The sequence below is a fragment of the Lacerta agilis genome, chromosome 15, assembly GCF_009819535.1.
Source record: "Lacerta agilis isolate rLacAgi1 chromosome 15, rLacAgi1.pri, whole genome shotgun sequence".
NCBI classification, from domain to species: domain Eukaryota; kingdom Metazoa; phylum Chordata; class Lepidosauria; order Squamata; family Lacertidae; genus Lacerta; species Lacerta agilis.
The window spans coordinates 9,561,089-9,574,192 of record NC_046326.1 but is presented as its reverse complement, the minus strand read 5'-3'; the positions used below and the strand labels follow the sequence as shown (position 1 = coordinate 9,574,192).

Sequence of the window (13,104 nt, the reverse complement as noted above, 5' to 3'; positions counted from 1 at the left end):
GGTCAGCATGACTGGCAAATCAGTTCCACAACTACTGTTCTTAGCCCCTTGCCTTAAAAAATAAAAAGTTTGGCATGTTTGTATGCATTCCTTCCCCTAGCACTCCAGAACTTTTCATGAGACATCAGTAGATTGGATACCATTTGATTAGCAATGCCCATCAACTCTGGGGTGGCCGAAGGGACCTGGGCTTCTAGGAGTTGGCTCCTATGCTGAGAAAGTTGATCTTTTGTGAATTTTGATACAAACTAACCCGATCCACACCTCTTGAATGAATCTGCAGTTTAGAACCATTCATCTTTTGGATTTTGTACATCTCAGAATTTTATGAGGCAGTTCAAGCTAAAAAAAAAAAAAAAGTATCAAATGCTTTTAGCAATGAGTACTTTGGGGATGATGGTGGCGCTGTGGGTCAAACTAGAGCCTAGGGCTTGCCGATCAGAAGGTCGGCGATTTGAATCCCCGCATTGGGGTGAGCTCCTGTTGCTCGGTCCCTGTTCCTGCCAACCTAGCAGATCGAAAGCACGTCAAAGTGCAAATAGATAAACAGGTACTGCTCCGGCGGGAAGGTAAATGGCGTTTCTGTGCGCTGCTCTGGTTTGCCAGAAGCCGCTTAGTCATGCTGGCCACATGACCCGGAAGCTGTACGCCGACTCCCTTGGCCAGTAAACTAGAATCGTCCACAACTGGACCTAATGGTCAGGGGTCCCTTTACCTTTACTTTGGGGTAAATTATATTTAGAAATGAATTATTCTTTGAGGAAAATATGTTCAAAGGTATGTATTTAAATGCAGCTTTTCATGGTTTTTTTTTTTAAAAAAAATATTATTGCAGATTAATGTAAAAATGAGAAGTTAACTGAAGAAAGTGGTATAGCCTGCCTATCCCCACTAGACTCCAATTCTACCCCTTCCCTGTAAAAAGCTCGATTTTAAACAATTCAAATTCAGCTTAGTGACTTCACCATCTTATTCAAAACACTCTCTTGGTACTTAGTCTCCTCTGCAGATTCTGAGCCTTTTTGATAGACAAGATTAATGCTCCTCTTTGCTCAGCTAGCCTCAGTAGGTGGGGGAAATGGCCTTTGCTTCAGATGCCTTTCAAATTTCCCTTGCCATCTGACATTCCAGCAACTGTTGAACTTCTTCCCCCTGTGCTGTTCTCCTCCGTCTTAGTTTCTCTTCATTTACTCTCTGGAAATCAACTGAGACACATTTCTGAATTCCGATTTCAACCCAGCTCCCTTTTAGTTAGGAGGAGACCTGGGTACATTTTCTTATACTCTTTTTCCCTCCGGGTCACAATCACTGGGAGAAAGGAAGCAGTCATATACCAGGTGAGGTTATTGGTTCAAGTATTGTCTGTTCTGACTGGCAGTAACTCTCCAGCATCTTAGGCAGAGAAGAGTCTTTCTCATCACCTGGTACCCAACCTGCTTAACCAGAGATTCCAGGAACCTTCTGCATAAAAAGCAGATGCTCTATCCCTGAGCTTTCATCGGGACCTGTTTTGACCATTGCCACAAACACTAGGGAACATCTTGAAGTTGTTGCAATCTCATGGTATGCCCTTGTACCATATCAGGCAGTCTTGTCGAAAGCTGTTCCCGAGACGGTAAATGGCCAAGGATACTGGGAGCTGGAGTCCAACAACACATGGCAGACTTCCCCTTGGAGAAGGCTCCTTTTTACTCATTTATCCCTTATTATTAGTTTGGTTTCTGACCTAGCTCCAAAATGTTTTCCCCCTTTCTCCTCTGCCGAGTTATAGGTGTGCAATGTAATATTTAGGGGCTCCCACAATCTTCTCTGCTGGTCAACTTTTAAACTGATAGGTTGTCTCCATCCATGCAGATTATCACAGCTACGGTATGTTCTAATTACTATTACTGCTCCCAATCACTGTGTCTTCTAGGACATCTCTGTTGATTGTAAGCTTGATAGCTTGGACAGTTAAGCTGGAAAAGGAAAAAGGGTACCCCCGTGAACCTCCCCAAGTTCTGAGCAAGGACCTAATGCTTCCCCACATTCACCCTTGATGTTGCAATAAGTACATTTTAAAACCAACAGCACACAAACTATTTGGTGAGCCCCACCAAAAAGAATCCTTTAATATATAGCAATAATGAAACAAGATACACAAAACTCAACAGAGCTGTCAGCACTTGGACACAGGGACTCCCTGGCTCAGGAAACCCGGCCACAAACAATGGTTTGATTCTTCCACAGGTAAGGTAACCTTTGGGACCTCTTTGACACCATCCCAAATGCAACCTAAACTGAAGTGGGCTCCTGAGTGGGACGGAGGGGGAATGGCAGGTCAACACACACATTGGTTTTTTTGGGTGGGTAGGGACTGACTTCGCTGCACTTATTTCTGAGGCTCGGGATTAAAATGAGTTAATTCTCAGCATCCAGATCCTACTTTGGTGGGACGCACACATGTCAGATGCAAGGGCTGGACCCCAGCTATGGCTAAATGCATCAAGTCTCTGAATAGTGCACACAGCCCCATGTGGAATGGTCTATATTACAATCTAGGAAGCTTATGCACATTTATACAGAGGACTTTTGCCCCAAGGCTGGGAAGCCCTGGAGACTATACAACAGAGTGATGTGGCTTGCTTTTAAATAGTTCCTCCCCTCCCTCCCCCACTTTCCTCCCACCCTCACTTTTGTTTCCTTTAGTGTTTCTACATTATTTACATTGTTGTGCTTGTAGACGGATCCATTGACAGATGGAGACAAGTCTGTCAGGTTGTGTCCTGGGAACTGTCTTTTTTTCTTTCCACCAGAGACGCGTAACCTTGCTGCTGTAGTCCGTGGGGAGAAGCAATGGGGGGGGGGGAGGGAAAAAGTTTTCCAGCTCAAGTTCTTGTGGGTCTGTTGGGACAGGAATGGAGCATGGGGAGCGTGGACAGGTTTCTGATCCCAATTCATTTGGACACATCTATGAGGCTGGGAGCCGTAAAAGAGAAAAACCGCTGCTATGCCCCATCCGAGGAGTTTGGGCAAGCAGAGCTGGCGCCTGAGGACCTCCAGGTTCAAGAACATGCAAGAGCAAGCAAGCTCCATCTTCTTCCAGACACCGTCACTCTCTGTCCTTTCTTACTGGAGCTTGTGGCTTAAGAATGCTCGGGAAATGTATAAACAAGGAGAAGCCAGTTTCATTCTACAGTGTCACATGTTAAAGGTGGATCTGCGTACCCCAAAACTAAGATCAAGAATGATGTGCCCGAGGAGGGGAAGGTTATTGACTGTGCTAACATTTCAGGGAAACCCTATGGCTCCATTTCCTCCTTCCCTGGCTGTGGGTTTTCTAGGCTGTCTCGGGGGTGGGCAGATCGGCTGAACTGCTACAGCTGCCATGTGGCTAACCTTGCCATGGTGTGAGCATCTTGTTAACAACTAAGTCTTCAAGGAACAGAGCCCCCTCCCCAACTCTCCTTTGGGCTTGAAGGGTTCCCAGTATGGCTAAAGCAAGCTGCTCTACTATCCACTGGAGCCCTTCTGGAGGGTAGAGACAATTCTGACAAAACTGATTACTGCCTAGCCAAAGTTTCTTGGGCTGCCTTAGTACAGTTCTGACTCGCTGGCAGGTTTCTGTGGGCACTGCCACTTTACCAAGGCAATGCCCCTCTCTCGATGGGAGCCTGGGAAGCTATGGGATGCATTATGTGAGTGTTGATGTTTGTGTGTGTGTGCGCGCTTGTGTATGTGATGTGCAGGTGGTGTTTGGAGCTTGGTGACTGTGTTCCTTAAAGGGTGACTTCAGTTGTTCTCAAACAAAGAAAGCAGGTCATCGTTGCTGTTATTGGGGAGATCAGGGGGTCCTAAGTAGGACAGCAGCTCATCTGGGTTCGTCAGCTCAGGAAGAAGCTGAAGGCGAAACAGAAAGAACAGGGTTAACTCGTAATCACCTCTTCTGCCTCCCCTCCTGAAATTCCTTCATGGGCTTCCCTGGATGGGCGATCATTGATCCTGAGCAAACTTCTTGTCACTCCTTGCGACCATGCTCATCCAGCTCCACCACCCTCATCCTGCTCCCTCAAACGGCTCCACCAATTTCCCCTTGCTGCCCCATATGCATGGAACTGCCTCCTGGAATGTTGCCACGCAACCACCTCCCTTATTTCCTTCAATTCCTCCCCAAAACATTCCTTTTCCGGGAAGTCTTTTGGATGGTTCCTCTAGCCCAGGCATAGGCAAACTCGGCCCTACAGATGTTTTGAGACTACAGTTCCCATCATCCCTGACCACTGGTCCTGTTAGCTGATGGGTGTTGTAGTCCCAAAACATCTGGAGGGCTGAGTTTGCCTATGCCTGCTCTAGCATTACTGAAGACAAAGCCAAATACATGTCCCTGAAGTTGTCGCTATTCTTTTCCTGTCTATCCAGGCCTCCATTTCCGCCCTGCCACTGTTGTTTCCCTGTCTCTATTTTTAGATTGTAAGCCCCCTGGGGCAGGGATTTGTCATCTCTGTCCTTTATAAAGTGCCACATGGGGAAATGGCGCTATATAAATAAGCAAGGGCTAACTTCTCCGCTTTTGAGCCGAACGGCAGTGCAATGAGCACCCCGAGTAGGACCTGGACTTGAGAATCGAAAACACGCCCAGAAGATTCTTCAGGGGAGAGGATAGGTGAAGCTCTTGCAAGATGCATGGAGGTGTTCTCCATGACGCACCATGGAAATATTTTTTGATCACTCACAGAATCAAGGTTCCCTCCTAAAAGTCAAGTCAAGGTCTGATCATCAGAAGGGATACACTCCTTCCTTGATGAAAGCATTTCCCCATGAATTCCAGGACCAGGACACAGGAAATTGGTCGCTTGTGAGTTCTAGTGACTGATACTCAGAGACCTGCGGCAAGGAGTTCCACCTGCTGCAGTTGATGCAACTAGCTGAACAAGGCGGAAGGAGCCATGCCTGCCTCCTTCCTTCCCCAAAGGACTGACAGGACCAGCTGCCTTGTCTCCAGTGGGTTTAGCGTCTCAGTTCCTAGATTCCCTGAATAGCCTGAAAGTGAAATGCTCAATCCTCAGGCAAGACCAAAAATAAAATAAAAAGGGGTGGGGGGTGGGAAACCATGATAGCAACTCTAGCAGGGGTGGGGAGCAACCCGTTACTGTCTGAGGGCCACATGCCAGGGGTAGGCAGGGCCTGAGGTCTGATAACGGCTCAGGACCGCAATACTTCAAGGGACTGCCACTTTGTGTATGAACCTAACCGGACCCCGAGATCATCATCTGAGGCCCTTCTTTGTGTGCCGCCTCCTCAAGAGGTCCAGAGGGTGGCAACACGAGAACGGGCCTTCTCTGCAATGGCTCCCTGTCTGTGGGATGTTCTCCCCAGGGAAATTCGTAATACACCTTTAGGTGCCAGGCAAAAGCGTTCCTTTTTAACAAGGCCTTTGGTTGATTTGAATGACATCCTAAGACCTTTTAAAATGTGGGGTGTTTCTTGGAGCGAAGGGGTTATTGGGTTGTCGTTTTTTTTAATTATATATTTTGTCCCCTTCATGGATCACTGCCTTGTCGTGGCAAAGGGGCTTGAATAACTACAAGAAGCTATGAGCTATGCAGCGCAGGGCCACCCAAGACGGACAGGTCATAGCTGAGAGTTTAGACTAAATGTGATCCACCTGGAGAAGGAACTGGCAAACCACTCCATTATTTTGCCAAGAAAACTCCATGGACATAAAAAAGAAGCTTTGAGAAGAAAGTGAGAGTTTCCAAGGCATGCTCTGGTTTATGGGGTCACAGAGAGTCGAACATGACTAAGACGACTAAATAACAACAAATATATTTTGTGGTTTTATATTTTGATTTTGTTCTGTGAACTGCCCTGAGACCTCCGGGTATAGGGCGGTATAATAATAATAATAAGAATAAGAATAATAAGAATAAGAATAGTAGTAGTAGTAATTAATAATGCCTCTTGCTTTTCCGCACGGAAGATGGAGAGGAGGGAGGGTGTGCCTGGAAACTAGCCTGTGACACAAAGGCAGCCTCTACATTTGTTGCTCTGCTCACTTCTGCTGTCCGCTGACATGTGGCGCTCAGAAGCTTGCCCGGGAGCAAATGCAGCCCCCGAGCCAGACAAAATATTCCCCGCTCGTGCATTAGGGCTTTGAAACTGAGGCCACATGGTGCTGAGAGGAGGGAGACAAGTGAGACCTTCTCAAGCGATGGGAGGGTTTGTGTGAGGGGTGGGGAGTGTAAGGCTACTTACATCAAGGGAAGGCTCAGAGCCTTCTCCAGGTCCTGGTGGACCTCCCATCCCAGGCCCAGGATTGAAGGAGAGATCCCCTGCGTGCGCCTGACCCCCGGAGGCTGGCTGCCCCATGGGCTGCCGCGACTGTGGCGGGGGAGGGTTCCGATGGTGGAGCTGCTGCCCTTGTTGGCTGCCAAGGTTGGGGTTGTTGAGCCCCTGCTGCATAGGGTTGTGGGAAGTCTCCATCCTGCTAGATGGGGGCATCTGCAAAAGAGGAAAATGAAACACACAGTGGCAGAGGTGCCATTTGGGGCAGGGCTGCAAGCAAACATTACATTTTGTACCCCGCCACCAACACATGCCGCACCCCCATCTCTGGGTATGTTGGTTTGCAGTTTTGCACACTGGAAAGAATTGGCAATAGTAAAATCACAGCTGTTTGCATATGCTATGGTACTATACAGCAGGAATTTGGGGTGGGGAACTGTGGCCCCTCCATATGTTGTTGGAACTGAACTCCCATCAGCCTCCGCCAGCAATCGGAGATCATGGGATTTATATTGCAACAAGTACATGGCAGGCACCCCCAAACTCGGCCCTCCAGATGTTTTGGGACTACAACTCCCATCTTCCCTAGCTAACGGGACCAGTGGTCAGGGATGGCGGGAATTGTAGTCCCCAAACATCTGGAGGGCCGAATCTGGGGGTGCCTAGTGTATGCACAGCGCCGTCTTAAAGGGATCGGCCGCCGTGGCGCGACGATCCCTCGGCGCCCCCGGCGTGCCGCCTCTCCGCCCGCCTCCCTCCCGCGCTGGCTGCCCCTCGGGAGGGGGGGGCGAGCGGGGGATGAGGGGCGTGGCGCTGGAGCGGCGCGGGGCTTTGCACGCCTTTCCCAACGCTCCAGCTGGGGCTCCGGAGGGCAGCTGGCTTGCAGCTTGCCCGCTGGCGCGCGAGTGCCCGCCCGGCCACCCGTGGGGGCGGGGGCGGGTTGGGGAGGGGGCGGCCGGTATGCCGGCGGGCTTGCAGGGGCGCCCCTGGGGGGCCCGGCGCCCTGGCGCGCCGCACCACCCAGCCCCTATGACGAGACGGCTCTGTATATGCAGAACCTTCGTTTTTCCCAGCCCAGGGCTGTAAGGAGAAAACACATCAATGGCTCAGTAAGCTCTACAATGCCCCCTGGTGGCTATAGAGGGAACCCAAACAAAATCATGCCGCCTCTTCTCATTTGCTACTGTGGGGAAAAACATCAGCCCAATGCCTGATTGTGACATGAGAGAAGAGCGAAAATTGATGGCTTTATGTTCGTATCCCCTGCAAAATGATGCTTAAAGGGTCTAAGGCTCTCTGGTCCCAGAGCCATTTCTACAGCTCTTATTTCAAAGGCACTGCCTCTAAAAGGAGTGGGCAGCCTTTGGCCCTCCGGGTGTTGCTGAACTACAATTCCCATTAGCCCCGGCAAGCCCAGCTAATAGCCAGAGACAATGGGAGTTGTAGCTCAGTAAAATCTGAAACGGCTGGAGGTTCTTGGGAATCTAAACTGCACTCTGAACTCCTCCAAAACCCAGCAGCAGGGTTGTTCTCTGTCGGGGTGGGAAACAAATCTGGCAGGTTGTTTTAGTATATCCAAGAACTGTACAGCAGCTGCAGGAGCTGAGCAATGGCAGACTTTGGGCTCTCAAATTTCAGCAGTGCCCTGGGCAATGCTAAAATGTGGAGCCCCCTGCCTCTCACGCTCAGTTCTAGAGCATTGTTGTGGTGCCCCCCTCCCTCCATAGTGCAGCACCCAGTGCTGCAGAACAGGTTGTGCTACCCTAGAACTGCCTTTGAGCTAAGATCCTGGAAGGAACAGCTGGTGCAGAATAAGCCCTGTCCTCCTCCTTGCCCCCCTCCCATTCCACCCCGAGAGGAGATTTGTTCTGACCTGTCCAGGGATGGAGGGAGCAGGTGGCTTTTCAGGAGTCAGCATACTGCTGGGAATGTCAGACTGGTATGAGATGGGGGGAGGTCCTTGATTAAATTCATTTAATGTCGGGGTGCCGGGGTTCACAGTAGGGAAGGAGTCAGGAAAAGTTCCAGGACCAGAAAAGCTTGAACCTGTTGAGAGAGGGAAGCAAAATCCAAATCATTGGGGGGGGGGGGAAGGAGCCAAAGGGCGACTCAGGACACAGAGATGGTTCTCCTTATACACAGTTCCAGGAGCCAAAAGGTGGAAGAGGGGCTCTGGATACCACAGAGGGCCGGGAATGTGAGCAAGAACCAGACGTGTGGGGTTGTTTGGGACTCTGCACCCCTTTTTTTAAAAAACAGTGCTAGGTAGAGAATTCCTTTGGGGATTGGTTAGTACTTATACAAAGAGCTTAATATTTGGGTGCTCAAGTCCACCATCAGAAATGCAAAAATAATGCGTTCTATCCAATGGTAGTTCTAGGCTGTGTGCACACCAAATTTTTAAAGCAACACACACAGAGCACCCAAGAATCCTGGGGACTGTAACTTACGGTCTGCTGCGAACAAGTTGCTTAGCACTTTATGGACAGAATCCCTTGGATCCTTTCTGACTTGTAAACTATAATTGATACACGTCCTGTGGATTTAACTTTGCCCTCTGATTGTTCATTGTTAATGGATTATTTTTCAAATTTTACAGCTGAAGGATGTGGACAGGATCCTTGGACATGTGTGAGTTACCACACGTGTGCTGTTTTTGTTGTAATTATTTGTATGTTTTAAACAGATTTTATACATGTATATAGTTTAATTCTATCAGCATTTAATTGCTTTTAAATGATGGCTTTTTTCTATATTTTTAGCAATTTTTATCTGTAAACTGCCTTGAAAATGTGGGATATAAATGTTATGATAATGATAATGTTGTTGTCGTTGTCATCATCATCATCATCATGTCACAGAGCTACAATTCCCAGCACCCTTAACAAACTACAGTTCTCAGGGTTTTGGGGGGAAGAGAGATGCTTTAAATGTACCATGTGTAGGCACATTCAAATTAATGACCCTAAAATTAGTCATGTTCATTAATCTCAATGGTTCCGCTCTGAGTAGGGCAACCATTGGATACAAGTCAAGGTCTGTTCTGAGCTGTGCACCAGCTCTTTTCTCTCTCCCCGCCTAACTCAGCCCTCAGCGCCCATTCCTTGCTAGAACTGCGTCCGCATATGCGTAACTGGAAGAAGCCACAAGTTCCCCCACTGTTAACCACTCTGCCTCCCCTTCTGTCCCCTTCTTCTGCTTTTATCCAGTGTCAAATCTTAGCCTGTAAGCTCCTTGGGGCAGGGAACTGACCCACTTGTGCACTGTAAAACACCATGCAAACCAATGACATTATATAAAATAAACACAAAAATAAATACAGAAGCTTACAAGGACGAAATGATCCAATAACAGCACTGTACGTACAAAGGTTAGGCTTTCTGGTGACAAAGTGGAGACGTAAGTATTGATCAGGGGCAGAGGAGATGTACCCAGGGGCTGCAAAAGACCCATTAGCTGGACTAGGGGGTCTGTACTGCTGGAAAGCAGGACTCCCTTGGACGAGGAGGGTTGTATCCTTGAAGAACGAAGGCTTGCCTCCCCTGCTAGTCCTGCTCAGAGAGGCTCCCTTGGGCATGGCTACATCCAGTCCAGTCATTCCAATGGGTCTACTCTGAGATGCAGCCCAGTGTCCTTTCCCTAGTCCCCACAGAAAGGTCTCTCTGCCCCAAACGCAGACTCACTTTGGCTGTTGTAGTCACTGCTGCTGGCCGGCGGGGGCTGCAGGGGCCCAAAGGGCGAGGGGCCCGGTCCCAGGGCGGCAATCATCTCCATGACGTTGGGCATCACCATGTGGGTAGGGCTCATGGTGCGGCAGCGCTTCAGCACAGGCCCGTCCTGCTCCTCCTTGATGTGGATGTCGGGCTTGATGGGCACCGGCTTCCAGCTGCACGTCGGGTCAATGGTGATCTCCTCATATTCGGAGCTAGGCAGGGAGGCAACGGGAAGGATGGTCAGAGGCAGGAGGTCCCTCTGGCTCAGCCTCTGGCATCTCCGGGCATGGCTGGGAACAAGCCCTGCCTGGAATTTTGGAGAGATGCCACCTGCAAGTGTGGATACTACCGAGCTAAGCAGGTGAATGCCTTGGCAAGGTGTGAACAGCACCCTATGTTCCTACGCCTGCAGAAGTTGAGCCAGCACACAAAAGTAGGCTTGCACAGCTTCATGGCCATTTCTAGCATAGCAAGGAAAAGGTGGATTAAGTGTGTGCCCTTGGAACAAACTCAAGAGGGCTGAGAGCTGAGCTATCTCACAGCCCTCTCTCACAACAAGAGGCTGGAGGCCCATCACTGGATGTGTGTTTACGGAATTTCACTCTGCTCATTGGAAATTAAGTGCCCACCTGCTGTTTGTAAGCAGCCCTGAAAACAGAGTGCTTTCAACTCTATTTCAGACCTCGTCAGCCTCAGATTCCCTTAGGGAATTGAAAACCTGAGGCTGACATGATGTCCAGGGCTGCCATCTCAGCACAGGACCCCATGGAAATACAAGCCCCGTTTTCTAGAACTTCCCAGGCTGCTGGCACATGACTAGGACTCCCCCCCCTTTTTTTTTGGCTCAGAGATTTGTCCTTGGCAGTGTAAGTAAAGGGGAGGGGGAATAATGCAGTGAATTATACACCAAGGCCGGAACATCACTGCCTCAGTGCCCAGCAGGTTTGATCTGGTTCCTTCTTGTTTATGTAAAGCAATACTGTCTTTTTATTTTTCTTCCTAGCAGTGAAAATTGGGAGCACGAGGCCCTCAAATGGCAGAAGGGAAGTTTTGCATGCTGGCTGGAATTGCTCTGTATTCTGGGACAAGGAAGGCTCAATTGTGACACCTGATGCAGCTGCTAAAGAGAGAGCAGGATCTCTGGGGCTGAGAAGGAAGTAAGAAGCACCATCAGCATTCAGGGAAGGGATGGGGGTCACTGGGGAGAGGGATATAAAGCTGCCTGGGTATGAATTCCCTAAAGCAGGGGTGTGGAACTTCAGGTGTTGCAGGACCACAACTCCCATCATCCCTGACCACTGGCCATGCTGGCTGGGGCTGATGGGAGTTGGAGTCCAACAACATATGGGCGCTCATTCTTGCCCTAAACTGTGATGCCCTGGAGATGATGTTGGACTCCCATCCATCAGCTGCAGTCAGCACAGCCAATGGTAGTGGGTGTTGCAGCCTAGCAACATCTGAAACATCTGAAGGATCCAAAGTTGTGTCCCTGAATAAATAAATGAACAGAGGGGAAAGATGAAAACAAAACACCACAAGGAGCTAGAATTTTGGCCACTAAAGATACTGTGTTACTGAGTAGCAAAGAGAAGATGCTACAGTTAATATGCACGGCAGTATACAATCTTGTTTTCTGGCTGTAATTTCACTCATTGCCACAAACACCTTGTGAGTATCCCTGTTTATCTCAGGTTAGCCAGAGACAGCCTGCTCAGAGCTCCTTTAAGGGCTGTAGCTCAGTGGTAGAACATCGGCTTTGCATGCAGAAGGTCCCAGGTTCAATCCCTGGCATCTCCAAGTAGGGCTGGGAGAAACTCCTGCTGCCGGTCAGTGTAGACAACACTGAGCTAGATGGACCAGTGGTCTGACTTGGGCACAAGACAGGAATTACCAGTAGATACAAGATCAGGAAAGCAGGGCAAATGGCAAAGCCTTGTCAGTTGTGGCTCCAACAGTAAGCAGGGATAATTTAGAAATCATAGCAGTGCCATTGTGGTATAGCGGTTAGAATGTTGAACCCAGACCTGGGAGACCAGGGTTCGAATCCCCACTCAGCCCTGAAGCTCACTGGACAACCTTGAGCCAGTCACCATCTCTTAGCCCATCCCACCTCACAGGGTTGTCGTGAAAGGAAAGGGGAGGATACCCATGTACACCTTGAGCAACTTGGAGAAAAGGAGGGATATAAATGTTGTAATAATAATAATAATAATAATAGTACAGAAACCATTGCAAAGCATTTTTTTATCTGCTCTTGGTGAACCTTTATGACTACTTGATATTCTGAAAGTCTGAGCTCCCTCGGGTTCTGTGCTTGCAATATTAGAGCTGACTGGCTTTTTGTTTCTCATCGTGTTGCCTTCAAGGGCTGTGTAATCGTGCCTCATTACTGTAAGCTGCCTGAGAGCGTGGGATATAAACGGAATAAATGAAACTCTGTGGAGGATGTCAGGCTGAGGACAGCGGTTGTCCAGTGACTCAGCCGGGGTTCAGCAAGGATTTGAACCAGGGCGACCAATCCCCAAATTCTGCCTCTCGGAATGCTTTCTGGCTCGTATAAATTTCGGGGGTAGTGGTGCTGGAGTTGGGGCTTGTCAGGCCCAGTGATGCAGTTCCATCATTTTAGACTCTGGACTTACCAGTTCTATTGGGGAGCCTCTTTAGAGGTTAATATACATTTACTTCAGAATGTGACGAGTGACCCTTTCTGGAGTCGGGGTCCGGCATGCTCACTTTGCTAAGTCCATAGACTTCTGCCTCAAAGTCCTATCCGAATGACCCCCCCTGTTCAGGCCTATACCTTGACACAGAATACATATTTGCTTCACAATTTCCTGAAGGCAACCCTGTATCGGGAATTTTTAAAAATGTAATGTTTTACCATTTTTTAATGTGCTGTAAGCCACCCAGAGTGGCTTGGGAAAGCCAGCCAGATGGGCGGGGTATTCATCATCATCACCATCATCATAATATTCCTTCACAACAACCCTGGAAAGAAGAGGTAGCTGCTGGCCCAAGGTTTCTTGTAGTTTGTTTTACTGGCTGAGCATGGAATTCAACCCAGACCTCTCCTGTCCTCGTCTGACAAGACACCGCACTGCATTGGCACTCTATTCCAAAACCTTTG

General features: G+C 48.9%; 1 protein-coding gene across 1 annotated transcript in view; it reads right to left on the bottom strand.

The window, feature by feature from the left end:
- Window positions 1-2,079: 2,079 nt before the first annotated feature.
- The window catches only part of ZMIZ2 (zinc finger MIZ-type containing 2), a 33,313-nt gene continuing 22,288 nt past the window's right edge, over window positions 2,080-13,104 (bottom strand). The window contains exons 15-18 of the mRNA XM_033171401.1: window positions 9,948-10,189; window positions 8,138-8,310; window positions 6,235-6,480; window positions 2,080-3,879 (exon numbers count right to left, since the gene is read on the bottom strand). Coding sequence (XP_033027292.1) covers window positions 3,772-3,879; window positions 6,235-6,480; window positions 8,138-8,310; window positions 9,948-10,189 — 769 coding nt within the window. The 3' untranslated portion in view covers window positions 2,080-3,771. The remainder of the gene's footprint in view (window positions 3,880-6,234; window positions 6,481-8,137; window positions 8,311-9,947; window positions 10,190-13,104) is intronic.